This window comes from Sciurus vulgaris (genome assembly GCF_902686455.1).
Source record: "Sciurus vulgaris genome assembly, chromosome: 2".
NCBI classification, from domain to species: domain Eukaryota; kingdom Metazoa; phylum Chordata; class Mammalia; order Rodentia; family Sciuridae; genus Sciurus; species Sciurus vulgaris.
The window spans coordinates 196,230,164-196,249,458 of record NC_136462.1 but is presented as its reverse complement, the minus strand read 5'-3'; the positions used below and the strand labels follow the sequence as shown (position 1 = coordinate 196,249,458).

Genomic DNA, 19,295 nt, shown 5'->3' with positions numbered 1-19,295 from the left:
GTGTCACCTCTTCAAAGAGCCTTTTGAGCCCGCCAGTCATCACGCTCTGTGTCTCTGCCTCACCCTCCAGTCACAAATTGCAGTGCTCCGTGGGTCTGCCGGCCGCCTGTCCCTCCTGCCCCTTCGTGCCGCTCATGGAACATCTGCGAAGCATTCGCTTCTGTTTCCCATCACGTGGCAGGGTGCTTGGCACGTCGTGGGAGTGAGAGACATGGGGTCACGGAGTTCGTTTCCATCGTTTCTCTGTTCTAAAGAAACAGCTGTGACATTTTTACAATCTCGGGTGTTCCTTTAAAAAAATGGGATCATGCACAGCATCCTATTTTACAACCGGCACCCTCCTTTTAACTTAAAAATATACCTCTGAAAAAATGTCACCAATACTCTCGTATTAATTTTAGCTAGGTAACGAAATGCTTGAGAGCCTGAGGTGTAGACGCAGACTGCCCGGGTTCCAATCCGGGCACAGACATTTTTTAGCAGAGTGGCTTTTGGCCAGTTACCAGATCTCCCCGTATCCGAATCTCCTCATCCACAACGGAGCTCGATAAAGCAGACCCCACAGGGCGTCGCACTCAGAGGAGTCAGCGCTCACCCAGCCCTGAGAACGGCGCCAGGAACAGCTGCCGTGGCCAGAGGCTGGGGGCTCAGGCGACAGCTCTGGAGGAGACGGGAAAGGCCCAGGCCAAGTGCCGGCGGGCTCGGTCCCTGGGGAGGGCGCCTTTCCTGGCTTGCGGGTGGCTGCCCCGGTGCCCTGCCCTCCCTCACGCTGCAGAAAGAGGAGAGGGCCGGGCAGGGAGGGAGAGCCCGCGGGTGTCTCCAGCTCATCCTTGAGAATCAGAGCCCCAGCCCGTGACCTCGCTTAACCTGAACGACTTCCTTAGTCCAAACACAGTCACACTGGAGTTGGGGCTTCGGCACTGGAACCCGGGCGCACATTCAGGCCGCAGCGGTTGCTGTTTTCTCACCCTTGTGCTGCTCGGGGGGACCGGCCCTCCCGCCGCTGAGAGCACTTTTAGTATTTCTATTTCCGTAATAATCGGGGGTTTTTTTCATATATTTCACACTTGTTTTTCTTTTTCTTTTTTCATGTACCTCTCCACACACCCCCACCCTCCCACGAACCGATAGTCTTAGAACCCAAACTTCCAAGTTCACACATCGGAAACATGATACTTACCTTATTCCAAAAGAAAAAAAAAAAAAACTTGATCTGGAATCTTCCATGAAACCACTAGGCCAATTTTTCTGGTGGTTCTAAAACTGTGATGGGGGCTGGGAGTGTTGCTCAGTGGTGAGCTTGTGCTGGGCCTGCTTCAGAGCATGGCTTCCACCCCCGGCCCCAAACCAAACCAAACACAGAAATGGAATGCAGTCCATGGAAATCCGCTCAGGCTCACCTGTAAAGGGTCTCGAGAGTCCCTCTGAGAACTCTGTCTTTGGGACCTTGAATCCAGACTAGACAGATGCTTGCTCACTGGGAGCTAACAAAGGCTTGTTTAGTTTTGAGGGGTGGAAGCAGTTGTTTCTCTGCTCCTTTGTGATTCTCCCCTTTAAGGTTGTAAAACCCTTCGTTGATGCTTTCAGGGGTGGAAGCCCAGACCCTCCTGGCTAGTTGGGCCTCCAGAGTCAGAATCTCCTGAGCATTGTCCCCTGACTTCCTACCAGCACTGCTGGGGTCCAGGAGGTTCCAGGAAAGGTTGGACCAGACAGCTCAATTGAGAAAATGCGTGTACATTTGGAGACAGAGTCAAAACCCAAGCAAAGGTTTCGATCTCTTCATTTGATGACAAAGCAATCCTCGCACGGTGTTGATTCTTAGCTGACCGCATAGACAAGGAGACGGTCTATTACAGTCTTCAGAAGTTAGTTCCCAGGTCATTGCAAAGGACCTGGCAGGGAAGGGGCAGTCATGTGGAGGAGGGACCTCAGCTCTTAAAGCTCCCTCTTGGTCCTTGTGCTTCCCACCTCCTGCCCCACGGTGACCTGGGACGGTCCATCCTTTGGAAGCATTTGGAGGGTGAGTTGCTAGCCACTCATTCAACACATTGTGTTGGAGACCAACTCTGTCCCAGCACTGGAATGAGTCCCCAGGCATCCATTCCCCAGATACAGGCAGTATCAAGTGAACGAAGGCCCCGAGTCCCTGTGAGTGTGAAAAAGCAATGCTGTGCTCCAGGAGAGGGGACCAGGCCGCGTCCCCCAGGAGATGCCCTCAGAGCTGAGACTTGGCAGGAAACCCTGGCAGCAGACAGGGCAGAAGTTGGAGGAAATGCAAAGCCCTGTTCTGAGAGGAAAGGAGGTCTTGTGGCTGAGCAGGGTGAGCAGAAGGGCAAGGGACAGGGCAGAGGCGAGAAAGGCATGAGCGACCTCTGTCATGTCACGCTCGACAGTTATTTACGGGTGTTCCCTCTGTACAAGGCACTCAAGAGCCACACGGCCTTTTAAAAGAGTAGCCCTTACACAAATGGTACATCTACACGAATCTACATCGTGTACAACCATAGACACGAAAAGTTGTACCCCATTTGTGTACAAAGGATCAAAATGCAGTCTGTAAAAATAAAATTAAATGAATTTTTAAAACAGAGTAACCACTGGGGATGCTAAGCCAGTGTGACCCACTTGTCCCCGCTGGGCTGGGACTCTGCTGGTTGTAAAGCTGTCAGTTCCCTGTCCTGGAACCTCCTTGCTCCAGGACAGACAAAGGTGACTCGCTGGTCATCTGTGTCCTGGCATTTCACCTGGGCTAGACGCTGGGCCACACGGGCCTTCCACCCATGGCTAGTCAGATCCTCGCCACTCCTCAAGGTGCCTTTTCTTTTAATTTTCATACGGACGAGGACACTGAGAGGTGGGACCATGTAACCCAGGTCACAGCAAGGATGCGATGGAGCGATATCCACACCAGGTCCCTCTGACCCCGAACCAGAGCCTTAGCCCTTCCTAGATCTTGATTCTCTTCAGCCCAACAGAAACGACTAAGAGCTTGGAACAGGGCCACTGGCTTCTGACCTCTGAGGAGCACCGAGTGGGCGTGCTGTGTCATTCTGAGGCCAGGCCTGCCCTGGGCCGTCCCTGCTGCACAGACATCTGCGTCTCGGCACCAGCTGCAGCCCGGCCACTGGGCTGGGGCAGGGTGTGCAGGCCGTGGGGGGGCAGCCCGGCTCCCCAGGCGCTGGCCCTCCCTGCTTTTTCCCCCAGGGGCTTCTTTGCCCTGGAGGGTGGTCACCTGAGGCCACCTTCAGGCTGGGGTGCTCATCTAACTGGTGTGCATGGCTCACAGGTGCAAGATGACAGTTCTTGGCTTGCGACCTCCTCAATCCAAGCTGCAGCTCTGCTCTATCAGGGGACTTCTCTCCTGGGGACAGTGCATAACTTGATGGATCAGGTTGTGACCATGTATTCAGTGGCTCCTCTTGTTTGCTGCGACCAAGGCTTTAAACTTCTGAAGTCAGTATTTTAAAGTGGACGTATTTTTCATTTTTAAAAGATTGTTTCAAGGTTCCATTGAAAATTCAGCAGATCTGACAGCAGCGGGCCCACAAGCCCTCCCAGGGCCCCCGCTGGGATCTCTTTGTCCAGGACATGCGACTTCCAGTTTAGCGCAGCCCCCGCTCCAGCTTGTCTCCCCACCACCAAAACCAGTGTTCCTCGAAAACTGGGGCGTTTTCTCACACTGGAGAAATACTTCTTTGACCCATGTTGCTTGTAAAGCGGGGGAAATAATATCTCCATGTGGCTATTCTACCCCTTGCTGCTGCTGCTGCTGCTGCTTTTATTTTTTTATTTTTATTTTTTTGCATTTCCATTATCTGTATTGCCCTGGCAGCCATTTGCATTGAAGAAAATTATTCAAGAAGGATTTCTATTTCCTAACTTTTTTGGTTTTTGAACTGGAATTCTGGAATTTGCCCACCCTTTTCTAGACTCTATAGCTTCGTCCCTCTAGACGGTAGGAACCACATGCAATTGTGACTCTCTTGTTGTGGCATAGGAGAATGTACATCAAGGCTAAAAATAAGCCTGTCATCTCCTTTTGCCACCATTTCATGAAGCAAAAGGACAATTTCACAACAAAAATTAAGGTAGATATAAAGAAAATAATGGGCATCCCCAGGGGGGAAATGTCCATCTGGTTGTAAGCAAGGAAGAACCTTCCCAAAGCTAGTTTAAGCCCAAAGGGGCCTTCAGGAACAGCTGGATCCAGGGGTCACACATGATTCCATCAACACCTTGTCTTTTTCTCCCTCTCTCAGCCCTGCTTTCTTGCCTCGATTTCCTTTCCAGGCACATGTACCCTAGAAATGGTGTTGGTTCTGGACCTCACAGCTTCAAATCCAATAGAAAGGGACTGTGCCTTTCTCTTGATTCCCAAAGCCCTGAGAGCAGCTCAGCTTTTGTGCATTTGGCTCTCCTGAACCACACAGTGCTCCAACTGGCCGGGCCCATGTCACATGCCCTTGCCCGTGGGTAGAACTAGTTTTCTTAGACCACACGAAATAAGGGAGAAGGCTGGTTTCCTGAGGAAAATCCAAGTTCTGGTACCAACAAAGGGGGAGGAGTGCTTCTGGGAAAGCACAAAATTCATTCAGGATTAGTGGATAAGCAGGTGTCCCCCACCACGCCTGGCCTCGCATGATTTCATTTCACCAAGACTTGTGACCATGCAGACACCACCCCACATTTGCACATCCTGCTTTGCCACACTCCTTCCCCTGCTTCTGAGAACTGCCTTGCAGTCACTAAGAACGGCTCTGTCTGAAATTGCCATAGACCTCCAACTCCACGGAGAAGCCCGTCACGCCCCCGGAGCCGGAGCCCTTGGGGTCGGCCCAGAAGGGCAAGGAGGGCTCCTCCAAGGACAAGAGGCCAGCAGCCGAGACCAGCAAGCAGAAGAACAGCAAGCAGGAGGCCAAAGAACCAGCCCAGGGCACGGCGCAGGCCCCGGCGGACGTGAACTCGCTGCAGAACGGGGGCAAGTCGCAGAAGAGACCCGAGAAGCCGCGGCAGTCCCTGGGGGGCTTCCTTAAGGGTCTGGTAGGTGGATCGTTTTCCCTCTTCTTTTAAACTCTCCGGCAGGGGATGTGGTTTCCATCCCCCTGCGGGGGCGGGCTGGCTGGACCTCTGGAGCAGGAAAGAGGCATGGCTGTGGCTGTTTCAGCGTTCAGGGTCACAGGTGCAGGAAGGATGGGTCGCCAGGTGCTGAGTGTGGTGGCATGGAGCGGGGCAGGTGGCCCGTGAAGGAAGGCTGAATGGGGGGGCTGGCCTCGGGTTTGAGGGAGGGACAGGGCGGGTCTGCAGGTGGTTCCCATCTCAGGCGGCCCTCGCCTCCGCCGGGAAGCAGGCCAGGCGGCCTGGAGGCACGGCACGTCCTAGGTGGGCGACACACAGTGCGCCGGTGTGCAGTCCCTTCTTTCATTCTTACCCGTGCCATTCCATAGATACCAGGGGACGTCAGTGACCGCTAGCATGGAGTCAGGTGGGTGCGCTCTCGCCCCTGCCCTGAGCGTGGACCCCAGAGCAGCATCTCTGGGGAGCTTGTCAGGACCCACATCTCGGGCCCTAGGTTTAAGGTTCCGTGGTGAATGTCATCCTCTCGCTATCCCGTGCCTGTACCCTCGAGTGTGCAGGGGGACCCCAGTTTGGGGCGATGTTAAGAACCAAGATTTGAGGCTGCCTGGCAGTGTGAGCCCAGCTCTCCCCTGCTCCTCAGGCAAAGCCCTTCTGGGAACGAAAAGAAGCTGTCGGTCACAAGGGGGCTGCGTGAAGGTCGCCGGCCGCGGGGTGGTCTTGCTGGAGTATCTGTCTCCATTCTGGGCTCCAGCTTCTCAGAGAGGAGCTCCCCTTCCCTGTGCAGGGATCTGGGGGACCCGTCACTGCCAAGCTATGGCACTGGGTGGGGCCCTGGTGCCTCTGAGTCCACTGCCAACTTCCTCTTTCTTGGTGGGTCCACGTGTCTTCGGCCAGAGACCCACGAGGAACCCGCGCTCTCTCCTTATCCACAGAAGCCCTGGCTGTGGGGAGGGGGACCAAATCCAAGGGTCCTTAACCAGGAACGATTTGGTCCCCAGGGGACATTTGCCAGTGCTCAGAAACAAGTTTTTGACTGTCACAGCTGGGAGTTAGTCCTCTGAGATGTTGTCAGTGGTGACCAGGGGCTAAGTGAACGACAGGGCACAGGACGGTCCCCACAACAGAGAAGTGACCAGCCCAGAGTGTCCACAGGGCCAAGGTGGGGGAGCCTTGTTTTGACCCAGCAGCTCAGGACAGTGGACAGCAGGAGGACTAGCCAAGAGCCTGTGTCTGGACGTCAGTGCCAGCCACGGGCCGAAGTCCTATTCCCACTAGGTCCTGCATGTGAGCTCAGTTGAACCGCCTCCCCAGGTTTCACAGACTGAGCTCTCCACCTGTGAAACGGGGCTCATGATAACAGCTCATGATAACAGGTCCTGATCCTCCTGTGGGAACCGAATGGCCCAGAGCCCGGCACAAATCAGGAGCTGGGTAGTGGATGTCGCCATGTCTGCAGGCTAAATTACTTGGTCCTTGTGTGGGGACGTGGGTCAGACCCCCACAAAACTGCAAAGCCCGGTGGTCAGACTGCCCCACGCAAAGTTGCACATTGGCGCCTCCCGCTCCAGCTCCTCCTCTGTGCTGCCCGATGTCCTGCAGGTGGCAGGTGCTCCGGACGCACGTTCCTGGAATGACCGTATAGGGACACGAATGCGTTGTCAGCGTACCCCTTTAACGTCATACCACCGTGGGGGTGTTACCAGAAAAACGGTATCAATTAAAGTAAAGAGAGTTTATTTGAGCAAAGAACAACCCACACGTCAGGCAGCATTAGAACCAGAAGAGGTTCCCAGATCTCCACTCGCGGCATGAGCAGCGACCTCACAGACCTGACTCAGGGCAGAGTGCAACATTGCCCGTTGGCCTGTTGGCCACGGGGACACCTCGTCCCGTCCCGCAAGGCTTGAGGAGGCACTTGCCTTCCTTGGGAGGGATGGGCCTAGCTGACAGCCCGCACCTGCCAAGCTCAGCTGCTGCTGATTGGCAGAAACCCGGCTCCTCGTTATTTATAAATTACACTCCCGAGTAGGTTTTGGTTTGTTTGTGCACCAAGCGAGGCTGTGGCTTGTCACATTGGAACTTAAAGTAAGGAGGTAGCCTCAGGCTAAAAGCCTCCTGTTTATTTAATTTAACAGGAAATAAATGCACAGTTGGGTCCCCTGGCTGAGGGGGCAGTGGCTGCTGATGCAGAATTCCCTTGCACTGTTTGCAATTTTAGGCAGACTAGGGGGGAAGGTATTTTGGATTTGCTTACTTCAATCTCCCCATAAAAAGAACTCCCCCCTCCACCACCAGGCCTCAGCTCTCTACAGCAGGGCTCCATCTTTTGGGGTCACGGCTGGATCCCACTCAACTAGACTAGGACTGAGCCCACCCCGGGCACCCAGGAAACAGAGGGATGAGCTGGTAAAGTGAAAATACAAAAGGTATTAAAACAGTCTGCCCAAAATAGAATAAGTCACTTGAATCCGTTACCTTTTAATGGAACGCCATCCTCAGCTTAGCACAGTGAGGGGTTCTACTTACATGTCTTGAAGTGTCCACTTCTCCATGGAGACTCCGAGGCCTGGTGTTCTTCCTGGTTTGATTCACACTTTGAAACTATTCAAATTCCTTCCTTCCTTTCTCCCTCCTCCCTCTCTCCCTTCCTTCCTTCTTCCATGGTGTTCTACAAATTAAACGAAATTGGAAAACAAACTAGCAGACAAGAATGTAAGTGTGGGCCAGGCGGTGGCGCCCACCTGTAATCCCAGCGGCTCAGGAGGCTGAGGCAGGAGGATGGCAAGTTCAAGGCCAGACTCAGCAACTTAGCAAGGTCCTGTCCCCAAGGAAGAAATGACAAGGTTGAGGATGTAGAGCCCCCTGGCTTCAAACCCCAGTCCCCCAAAAAAGAAGAATCAGTGGTGAGCTCATTGAGGAAAGTGAGCAGGATGGCAAGGAGCTTGTCTGGTGTGGGCGAGGGGAGTGCTACTTTGAATTGGATCCAGAAATGTCTCTGCAGAGATGATGTCTGAGGTGAGGTGACACCGGAGGGGTCAAGATGTCAGACAGCAGACCAGCAGGGCTCTCCCTGGAGGAGCAACAGCCATGGCAAAGGCCCTGGGGTGGGGTAGAGCTCTGGGAGCCCAAGGTGTTTGAAGAGGAGACAGAGGTCTGAGTGGCTGGGGACCCAGTGGATAGCAGGAGGTGAGACAGAGAGTGGGCGGGGACAGAATGTGGCCAGGGCCCCGTGGAAACGGGAGGCTACAGAGTGCTGAGCAGGAAGAGCGGGACCTGTTCAAGCTGGGAAGACCACGCTGCCCAGGCCGAGGAGTGGCTGGAAAGGGCAACCCCAGGAGGAGAGGCCGGGAGAGCGTGCCCTTGTGAGCCCAGAGGCTGCTGGCGGTTCCACCTGGTGACGCCTGCAGACGTGACCAGGTGGACGCAGCTGAGACACTCGTTAGAGCCGCAGTCACTGGCCCCTGCTTGGCACCTGGCTTCTCTGTGGACGTCATCTCCATGACGGCCACATGCCCTCCCGGTGGGAATACTTGTTCCCACACCTCGGATGCGTCAGCCCGGAAGTGGTGTCTTCTACTGGGCGTCCAGGGGCAGAGCAGCTGGGATTCACCTCCTGCCTCCCAGACCCCAGGCCCTGCATCCAGCCATTGCCGGGAGACCTGCAGCCGTGGTGGCGGAAGGAGGAAGGGATTGCCGCCGCTCTCCAAAGATCAGACCTCCAAGACTTTTGAGCTGGCACATCCCCCGGGTTCCTGGCCCCTTCCTGAGAAGGGCGGGCTGGCCGCCAGGACTGGCACCAGCAGGGCGCCTGCAGCCCCTGTCGCCCAGAAGAAATGAGCTCCTGGCGGCCCTGCCTTAGACCATGTGTCTGCCAGGCCCTCCTCGCGTCTGCCCCACGTGTTCCTCTTCTCCTTCCGCCTCCAGCTGCTGGCATTCTCACCCAGGGCAGCCAAGCCGATGTCACCAAGTCAGGAAGGAGCTGGAAGGAAGCCCTGAAGGCTCAGATGGCACCTCTGCTTGTATTTCCTTTCCTTTTGGTGCACAGGGACACACACACACCTGATCCAAGTGAGCTACTCTGATTGGTGGAAGACTGGATCCCACATCCCCCACGCCCACAGACTTCCAGTCCTCCCCACCTTTCTCATATTCCCAGGTCCCCAGAGTTCTGGAATTGTGTGCAGTGCGACCTGCAGGTGTAGCAGATGCACAGAGACTGGCACTGGAGGACAGTCTCTCCACCGGGCCTGGCCCAAGGCTTATGCCCATCAGCTCTGCACTGTGAGAAGCTTGGGATGGAGGGCTGGGAAGAGTGGATGGTGAGCAGGATTGTGCCCGGGAGAGGTGAGCTGAGGTCCAGGTTTCCAGTCAGGGCAGCCTGGCCGTCTTGCACAGTCCAGTCCCGGGTCCTTGGAGCCTCAGTTTCCTTATCAGTCAAATGGGGTTAGTGGTGGCTGCCCACCTCATCATGTTGGTGAGCGGACAGAAGAGAGAGTGGCTTTGGCGTGGTGACGTGCACTCCTGATACACAAAGCAAGACATATGTGACTCTGACATCCAAAGCCCAAGCCCCGGAGGCAAAGGGGAACAGGGCAGGAGGGAGCTGGCCCCACCCGAAGAGCAAGTACCCATTTAAATAGCACCACCGCCAGCCGTGTGTATGAAAGCACCTAAGTTTTAAATGTCAGACTTAATTTTAAAATAAGAGAACATTTTCTTGTCGAAGTCCACTGGGCCACCTGAATTTGTTGTGTTCAGCCCATTGGGACCTGAGGTCATGGGACTCCTGAGGAGGAAGCTTTGACACAAAAGAGTGTGCGTATCAGGACACCAGGGAGGTGCACCGGGCGCAGCTGGCTCCCGGCTTAGGACCTAGCTGTCCCTCTCAGTGGCTGCGGGGCCTGGGGCAAGTTGGTGCCTTGAGCTTCAGGTATCTATTCAAAGAGGCTAATAGTACTGACGTCACAGGATCAACAGGAAGATGACATGAGATAATGTAGTGATGGGTGCGTTAGAAGTCTCCACACTGCGCTGTGGATTATACAACCCTCTGTTATACAGCGTAGACCACATCCAACCACACAGCACTGTGCACAGGCTGGATCATACGCTCCCGTGACAGTGTATTCCACCACCCTAACCAACATTGTCCTGCACTCTATACGTGACGCGATGCTACATATACAAGGCAATACTGCCATTTACATAATGTGTTATAACACTACGCTGCATTATGCTATCTTTAGTACAATAGGCTATGCTACGTGTGTATTCCGTGTTTACTGAATATTTTCCACATATACCATGTAATCTACAGCACCTGTGCTGCACTGTCTGGCTCATTACACTACCTTCCCCACCTACATACTCCATGCAGTCTTTGCTGCATTGCACGACTCTCTACTTACTACCCATGTGCTTTCCTACATATGCACTCCGGGGTTATACTGCACCAACCCTACGCTCCACTTTGGACCAACAATGCTGGTACCTCTGACCTTGCCCAACCTGTGTGAACCTCAGATCCATCGTGACATGTGAAAGAAGCCAGGCTCAAAGGCTGTGTACTCCAAGGTTCCTTGACATGACATCAGGAGGAGGCACAACTCTGGAAGGGGAACCAGACGGGTGGCTGCTGGGGTCCAGGGTGGGTCTGGACTGGGTAGGGCTTAACTGCAAAGAGCACCAGGTGGGGTGGAGCAAGCGACGTGTTGGTCTGGGTGATGCACACGTGACCCGATCGGTGTTGGTCCACGCTCATAGCACTATATAGAGAAAGGGCTAATTTTGTAAGTTCTACTGGACAGAACAGGTAGACCAACAATAACCACAGTCTTGAAGGCAGCTCCCTCTCAGCGTTCAACATTAAGGAGCACCCAGTATGTGCCAGGTTCTACCAGGCACCAAGGACTCAGCAGACAGAACCCCAGAGCTTGCACACTGTGAGGAGGCAGATGTGAGACTGATAAGACAGATAAGAAGCTCACTTCGGATGGTGACATGTTCTGGGAGAGAATAAAACAGAGTCACCTCATGAGTGAATAAAAGGGTGATGTGCCAGACAGTGATTGGCAAGGGGTGGCCAACGTGGGCTAGAATTGAGGGGTCTACACCCCAGGAGCTGTTCTAACTGCATTATAAGTATGAACTCGCTTTATGTTGGGAACAAGCCTCTGGGATAAGTTTTATCATTCCCGTTAAGTAATATATACAAGGTCTGGCAAAGCTAGAAAGTAATATAGCTGGTCAGTGAACCTGGACATCTGAATGGAGACCATTCTTCTACCACCACTCAGGACTCAGATACATTCACTTAGCACAGCACCTAGCACAGAGTATGTGCTCAGTAAATGGTGACTTTTACTGTTACTATCACGCATCTTCAGTGGGCTATACCTTCTTTGTTTCTTTTCCAGGGACCAAAGCGGATGTCAGATGCTCAAGTGCAGACAGACCCGGTATCCATCGGACCAGTTGGCAAATCCAAGTAAACACATCACCATGGTCCCCACCAGGGTCTCCCATCACCAGGATGCTTTCTCCCATCCCATGTCCTCCCCAAACACACTTTGTACATAGATTTTTTTTTTTCCCCTTCTCATGGCCATCCAATGAAATTCTGCCTACAAATTAGCCTGAGCTGTTGTATATTGAGGTGTATTATTTCTCTCTCTGGTTCAGTCTTTCCTAGCAAATCACTGTAAGGATGGGCTCGCAGGTTGAATCCTTAGGTCAGCAGCGTCGGGTGCCAAGCAGGGCAGGGAGGAGGTTAAGGCCTTGGTTAAGTTATGAAAGATGGCTTGACTAGGAAGTCCAGAAGAAAATTGCCTGCGAGGAGAGAAAAAAAATAGCATTGTAGCAAACACATGTTCATCCTCCAAGTTTGAAGAGGGGAGAGGAAAATCCATTTATTTAAGTTCACACTCGAGGGAGGGAGAACACCGGCTGTGTTGGGCGGTTGCCAATTTCCTGAAATGGAATGTGTGGGGTATGAGAAAGGAATGAATAGGAGTGGGTTTTCAAATAGGGTCCTTGAGAGTTATTGACGGGAGGGAAACGATTGACTGGAGAGGGCTTGAAATGATTTGGGACAATTGTTCTTTAGGCTCAGGGACAAGGAAAAGGATCACAGCTTCAGAAAACAAAAATACATGAGGTTGCACGTTTGTCTTGCAACACAAGGGGGCGCCAAGGTCTCCCTTTTTATTCTGCATCCCGCGTCCCTAACAAGGATCTGGTCTCCGCAAGCTTACATTATTAATGTCTCTCAGATGGCTGGGGGGCTTGCTTCATCTGTTCCGTCTGACGCTTATCTCAAGTCTGTCTGTAATTTCCTAATGTTCTCGGGATGTGCTCTCATAAAACCCTCCCCGTAACACCAGTTAATAAAAATTTACAGAAGGGTACTCAAATACCTGAGGTTTTTTTTTTTTTTTTTTTAATCCTTGTACAGAAGACTACATAGGACGATGAGTCTGTTACAATGTAATTCAAAGCAGCATATATTGACCGACAGTCATGTATACTGTATCTTTCTTTTTCTGATTTAATAAAAAAAATTCATTTATTTCTCAAGTATCCTTTGATGTTCAGCTTTTAAAGCAGGGCGCTCCTACTCTGTTGGACGGGGCTTGACCTTCCCCAGTGTGAAATCAATGTACTTCCTCTTTGGAAGATCCTTCTGGAATCTTTGGAAGATAATTCTCTCCCCTCTGGTGCTCCTGGATTTCCCTGTGTATGGGGGCACACAGAGCACGTGCACACACACACACACACACACACACACACACACACTCACACGTGCATGTGTATATTAGCGTGTGCACAGTGCACATATGTAAAAATGCTGTCTTAGGCCGGATTACTGGGAGCAGAGCTCAAGACGGGTTCAAATGCTTTGTGGTGCACAGGGTGGGCAGAGGGAAAGGGGATGAGAGAAAAGAGAAGAGCTGGTCTCAGCTGGCCTGTGAATGGCCCCGGCTCATTCCAGCCTCAGGGAGGAGGCCAGGCCTGCACCCTGGAGGTGAACCCCCGCTGTCCTGGGAGGTGGTGGGTAGCGAGCTGCTCCCATCCAGCTGAGAGATGGGACCCCAAGCAGCCAGAGGATGTGCGTGGGCAGCGTCCACTGCAGTGACATGTCCAGAAACGTGTTTATGCCCACCTCTGCCCATGCGTGTTTACAAGCAGAAACGTGCAGGACGGAGCATCGCAGGCACGCACAGCTCACACCCATACCCAGTGCACACACAGTGCACGCAGATCCACACGCGCTCCCAGGCTCTCCAGGTCCATCCCATGCTGATGGGAACGGAGCCCTGACAGGCTCTCCTGACAGGGACCAGAGCAGCCGGGCCAGAGTCTTTGGCAAACCAGCTTCTAGAGCAGTGTCCCCAAGCCACGTCTCTCCCAGCACCCAGACTTGAGTGGAGGGTTTGCCGCAACACCGCCAGCAGCCCACCAGGACTCTAGCTTCTAGTAAAGACCAGAGGCCACTTGCTTCAAGCTGGACTGGTTTCTCCAGTCCTCCTGCCTAGACCTGGAGAGGACCGGTGTCCTCCACGCACACTGCTGACGACTCGCAGGCCACCTCAGTCTGAATGCTGCTCGCACTAAGCAGGAAGAGCCCCTTGGGGAAGCCCTTGCTTCAGGGAGACTGTCCCTCTGCTGTGGCCATCTGAGAGCAGGAGATGGATCCCGGAAATCAGGCAGCTGACTGCTCCTTTGTCCCCAAGCCCCTCTGGGTTTGCCTGCTCTGACCTTTGGTGAGCTCCTGGCGGTTGTCCATTGAGGAAGGTGACAGTATCATTTGCAAGTTTCACTTCGTTGGGCACAGGGGGGTTTTTGCCTAAATGAGAAATGTCCCCAGCAGGAGGGGGAGAAAGGGAAGAGTGAGTGACCAGGCTGGGTCACTAATGCAGACTGACCCCCACTCCCATACCTCCCAGAAACAAAACAAAACAGGAAAAAGAGTTTCTTTGACGAGACTCCATGAAGCATGCCAGCTGTTTTTTATAACTGGCGTCCTCTCCTCCAGGGCCAAAGAAGAGAAAAATCTTTTAATAAATTTTTCTTTCTTTTTTTAAGGCAAGAACACGTAAACCACAGAGAACTCAAAAAATGCCTCGCGGGGGGCTCTAAGTCCAGCTGCGGTGGAGGCAGCGAGCTGGGGCCCACCTGAGTTGCATGTGTCCTGTCCTGGTCTCTGGCTCCCGCTTGCTGCTTGTTCTCCGTCGCCTTCCCTTCCCTGCGCACACTAATCTCCACTCCGAGGGTAGAAAGGGCAGGGATTCCGCAGGGGACTCAGGAGAGCCCCCAAGGACACAGAGGATTAGGACTCAGGAGAGACTGGTTCCTCCAATGCTCAGGCCAGCTGTGCCCCCGAGGGGGACAGAGGCAGAGCCCAAGTGGCCACAGCTTATCACTGCAGCCTGCCCTCCAGGAGACAGGGCCATGAGGCCACGGGAGGGCAAAGGTGGCTCTTTATGAGGGCGATTCATTGACTTCTGTACTGGTTTATTTTTAGGTGCTCAGGGAAGTGTATCTTCTCCAGTGCCAAGAAGATGTGGCCTTTCCAGGAACGGCACTAGTGACCCGAAATGGCTGCCCCTGCACACGCACGTGCGCGTTCACACACACACACACACACACACACACACACACACACATACACACAGGCTCGCGCAGCTCTCACACTCTCACGCATACACACTCACACTCTCACATGCACACACACACACAATCTGCTCTCCAGTTCCAGCTAACGGTGACTTTTGACTGATATCCACAGAAGAATTATTCAAAAAAGCAGCTGGTCCCGGCAGCCCAGGAGGCCCCTTGGAATCCATCTTGGGGAAGGAGCGACATACCAGGAGCTGCGGCAGAGGAGAAAGGAGAGAGCCAGGGAAGTTCTCGGGTTGCTGTTTGTCTTCCCTTCTTTTCTAGCATGTTGTCAGGGGCTTAACCACACCCCCTCGGCCTCTGTGACTCTCACACACGGGCTGTCCTCTCTCCCTCTCCCTCACACACACACACACTGGCCTGCCTTACTGTTTGCAAGGCGTCCTGATGCGCTGGGGTCCCATTAAATTAGATTCCAAGAGGCCCGAACACATCCCTCTGGTTCCTTCTCAAAGCCAGTGGAAGAGCAGATAGTGCCCCAGGACCCGCAGCCTCATGCCTTGTCAGGTGGCCCAGCGTCAGCCCCTGCTGTCGCCCTGCGGGAAGTGTGCCAGTCTACCTGCCCACACGGGGGTGGGCGGTGCTTCGAGCCACGTGCGGTTGTGGGACTGGGCCTTCCCCATCCTCTCAAAGCCCCCTTAAGCCTTTTAAGAGGGCGATTTTACACGGTGAGTAGAATTCGGTTTCTCCGAGGTTAAGATTTTGTTTGCTCTATCAGCGGACATGAAGAGGCACCGGCCCCCTGGAAATTACAGGCTGCGTTAGGAGCAAAGAAATTATGAGCAGCAGATTCTACACACGTGTAAGGCAGCTCTGTAGCCCAGGCCCAGAGCCCTGCTCCGTCAGGGTCCAGCCCTCAGCGCAAATTGATTTTCTGGGGAGTTAACTCTTTAGCCTCTCTGCCCCTTCTCTTCTCCCGGGCAATTTCACAGGAGTAAGGAGAAAGCATTACAGTTTACAAAATGTTTTCTGCATGCATCATCTAATTTAAAGCCGAATGTCCCTAACCGAGTTTAATTGCTTCCTTGGTTGCATTTCATTGTGGGGGTGACTGGCAGGCGCCAGTGTGAGTTTTGTTGTTGTTTTTCAAACGAGCACTTCTGGACAAAATGGCCCCCAGCTGCGCCTCTGCTAATGATTGCCCAGGAAAGTCATTCCTTACCGCTGACTGTCCCCAAGTCCAACCACACGGGGGCGCTCCAGGACCTGGGGCCTTACCATCTCTAACTAGGCCTCTTCCCAAGATCGCCTGACCAGGAAATTGGGCCAAAGCAGCATCTGGAGTGTGGTGTTGATCAGCTTCTAGAAAGCAATCAAGTTTATGAGAAGAACCAGAGCAAGGAGGTAAAACAGGCAAGTCAATCACTTCCCATGATTCCCAGCCCTGCAGACAGGACAAGTTGTGTGGTTGGTCTTTCCATTCTTCTGTGCTCCATCCTACAAGGCATGGCTGTGAGACTGAAACATTCCAGTCATCCTTACTCGTCCATCATGCCCCACAAGCCACCTTGCCTCTTGCCCTCCACACCTGCCTAGTGGGCAAGCTCTGTGAACTCAGTTTCCCCCTTTGCCAGTGGAACAGCAGCAGGGCCTGCATGCGGGTTGGCTGTGCGCAGGGAGTGAGATGCCCCAGCCTCTTGGTGCACGGCGGGCACGCGAGGAGCATTTAGTGAGAGCCCTTCTATCAGGGAGCATTTTAGTACAAGTAACAGACAACCCCAAGCCAAGTTAGCTCATCACGATGACAATGAGGATCTGTATCATTTCACACGTAGGGTTGGGTAACAGCCTGGGCCTTCGCTCTGAGACTCTGCTCTGGCTAATGGTAACAACAAGGAAACGTACGTTACCTACAGCAGGTGTCAGGTCCCAGTCTGCCTCTGGTTCCCTGAGACCCTGCCTTGCTGTATGGTTGACTTCATCCTCAAACTGGTGGCCAGGTGATGGCCGCTGTTCCAGGCCAGGGGAGTGTGGGATGGACATTGTCAGGTTCAGCTGACCATTTTGGTGAACTCCAGTTGTTATGAGTACCAGTATTTTTAAGGTGAGCCATTTCCCAACCAATTACTCCTTTTAAGTTCAGATTGATAGGCCCTGGGTAATGATGAAGCCCCTCCCTCAAAGCACGGCCATTAGGCTGTGGGCTCATGAAGATCGGGGAACCTTCTTGCCTGTCTGGGGGATTGCTCTGTTCTCCTCTGTGTCTAGCACAATGCCTGGAGTAGCAGAGGCTCAATAAATGTTGGCTGAGTGGACAAACTGATGGATAAATACTCCACAGAGACTTCCCACTGCCAGTGGGTTGCCTCATATGATGGTATGAGCATGTTTTAGCTCCAAGTGTTTGCTCACTCTCATTCACCTCGGCGAGTGGCCAGCTCAGTGGTTCTCAAAGTATGCTCCCAGGACCAGCAGGATCAGCCTCACCTGAGGTGATATTAGAACTACAGATCACAAGCCCTACTCCAGACCCACAGGATCCAAAGCTCTTGGAGCGGGGCCTGGTCCTGTTGTAAGGAGCCCTCCATGTGGTTCTAACGTAGGAGAGAATTCAAAACCCCTGGTCTCGGAAGGGCCGCCCCTTCAGTGAGCACTCCCAAACATGCACAGATAATAAAGGCCCACTCCCAGCTTTGCCATCGCAGGCATTGCACACCACACAAATTTCCGTGTTTACTGATCATTTTACAGATGAACAAACTAAGGCTGAGAGAGAAAAAGCAACTTTGCCCAAGTGGAAACCCATCCTCAGCTCTTAGAGGCTGCTTTCATGTCTGCGGAGAGACAGGCGGGTAAAAAATTGTGGTGTGACGCCGCCGGACATCAGGACATCGGGGGCCCAGAGCAAGTCATGGCAGGAGACTACCTGGAGGGCAGCCACCTGAGACAGTGACAGCCCGACTGACAAAGAATGGAAGAGAGCTACCACGGAGACCCCAGAAGAGCAGCTAGTGCCAGAGCAGAGTCCAGAGAGGGCAAGGCAAGTAGCTCAGCAAGCCAGAGCACGGTGGGCAGAAGAGGCCGGAAGAGGCCCGGCCAGGTGGGCCAGGACACGTGGGAAGGAGTTCGGTGTAAGAAGTTTAAACTGTGTCGGGGCTCAGGATGTAGCTCAGTGGCCTAGGGTGTGCACAAGAGAAAAAGGAAAGAAAGGAAAGTTGTCTATGGAGGGTAGTAAGGAGCCTGGTAGAGACTTGAGCTGGAGAGTGGTAAAGTCAGATTTGTATTTTGACAGCCAGTAGGATCCCATCCCAACTAAATTCAACTAATGTTCATGGAGTGACTATCTGCCGGATACTGATTATGAAGTGAATCGTTTTACTTTTAAGATTCTTTTAAGCTATTAAGAAACGCTCACATAAAATCTAAGTGGCTTCCGCTCTTAAAAGGACACATAAATGTCCACTTCCAAGCATCGCAAGTGTGGACTTGGAATTTGACCCACCCATCCTCCCAGATGATCCAGAGCCAAGGTCCAAGGCAGTAAGGTCTTAAGCAAGTGACTCTGCCTCTCAGCCTTAGTTTGTTCTTCTCTAGAATGGGAATAATAAAGACACTTCTCCGAGCCAGCGGACTGCTGAGGAGAGTTAACGAGCCGTTTAGGGTGCTCCAGTTCAGTGCCAGCAGCTAACAGGGGCACAGGAAGCCTTCCTGCTGAATGCAGGTGACACCTGCCCTGGGAGGACACAGGTTTCCTCTTTCGTGGGCCTGAAGGCCGCCAAGTCTTTAGCTGCCTGGTTCATCCAAAAACAGAGAGAGAAAGGAGGAAGGAGAGGAGACGAAGAAAGATGCCATTTCCCCAGGGCAAAGTGGAACTTCTGGAGGGTAGTTGACTTTCCTCCATTGCCCCTGCTGATAACGAGCCAGGTTGCCATGGCAGCAGAAGTGGCGGAGGCCCCACCCCAGGGCTCTTCAGCCCACCGCTGAGGAACTTCCCAGAAGCACCGGTAGCTTCCCGCCTCAACGGCCCCGGCCTTCTCTTTCCTTTTTGGCGGCTTCTCGTAGGGGCAGCCGGAGCTTGTTCAGTCCATCTGCAGGGCTTTCTGGAAATAACTGGGACCTTCTGCCCCCAGGGACCGCCCTCAACCAGGAGGAATGGAGATGACACAGGGAGCTATCCGCTTCCCCGACTCTTGCAGGGACACACTAGAGGTCCTTCTGCGCCTCCCCACAGGGTCCTCAGCAGGACTGGACACAGCCGCCGCCCCCCTTGGCTTGTGCTCCTGACCCCACCCTCCCCACTCTGTCTTCCCCAATAAACAACTGCATCACCTGCCCGTCTCAGAGTCTGCCTCTCACTCAGGGTCCTCAGGAAAACAGAACCCCCGCCGTGGAGTTGAGGGAGGGAAATGAATGCAGACCGGCGTTTTAAAGATGCTAGAGGAGGCCAAAGGCAAACCTGGGGCAAGGGAGGCCACAGAGGTGAGAAACAAGGAGGCCGGGCTACCCATAGACACAGAAGAGCAGGAAAGAGGCAATGGTCCTGGAGCCGGGGAGCGTGGGCACTGGGAAAAGTGGACAGCCAAGTGCATGGCAGAAGGCTG

At 53.4% G+C, this 19,295-nt stretch overlaps 1 protein-coding gene and 2 long non-coding RNA genes across 18 annotated transcripts in view; 2 read left to right on the top strand and 1 right to left on the bottom strand.

The window, feature by feature from the left end:
• BCAS1 (brain enriched myelin associated protein 1) overlaps nucleotides 1–14,754 on the top strand; it is a 91,164-nt gene extending 76,410 nt beyond the window's left edge. For 9 of the 15 annotated variants that reach the window (XM_079127970.1, XM_079127964.1, XM_079127974.1 and 6 more), the window contains 3 exons: nucleotides 4,777–5,040; nucleotides 11,493–11,563; nucleotides 14,600–14,754. In XM_079127970.1, coding sequence (XP_078984096.1) covers nucleotides 4,777–5,040; nucleotides 11,493–11,563; nucleotides 14,600–14,663 — 399 coding nt within the window. In that variant the 3' untranslated portion in view covers nucleotides 14,664–14,754. Of the gene's footprint in view, nucleotides 1–4,776; nucleotides 5,041–11,492; nucleotides 12,652–14,599 lie in introns of those variants that run through there. The other 6 variants (XM_079127967.1, XM_079127975.1, XM_079127965.1 and 3 more) reach the window with 1 other exon arrangement.
• LOC306654422 lies at nucleotides 12,441–15,231 on the bottom strand. The gene is made up of 2 exons (XR_013761963.1): nucleotides 15,124–15,231; nucleotides 12,441–13,921 (listed from the first exon to the last, which is right to left on the bottom strand). It is a non-coding gene; the product is annotated as an uncharacterized lncRNA (long non-coding RNA).
• A 736-nt stretch (nucleotides 15,232–15,967) lies between these two features.
• Nucleotides 15,968–19,027, top strand: LOC306654421. Of its 2 annotated transcripts, none has more exons than XR_013761961.1 (2): nucleotides 15,968–16,098; nucleotides 17,446–19,027. It is a non-coding gene; the product is annotated as an uncharacterized lncRNA (long non-coding RNA). The 2 variants fall into 2 exon arrangements; XR_013761962.1 differs by having other exon boundaries at nucleotides 16,091–16,107.
• The last annotated feature ends 268 nt before the right edge of the window (nucleotides 19,028–19,295 follow it).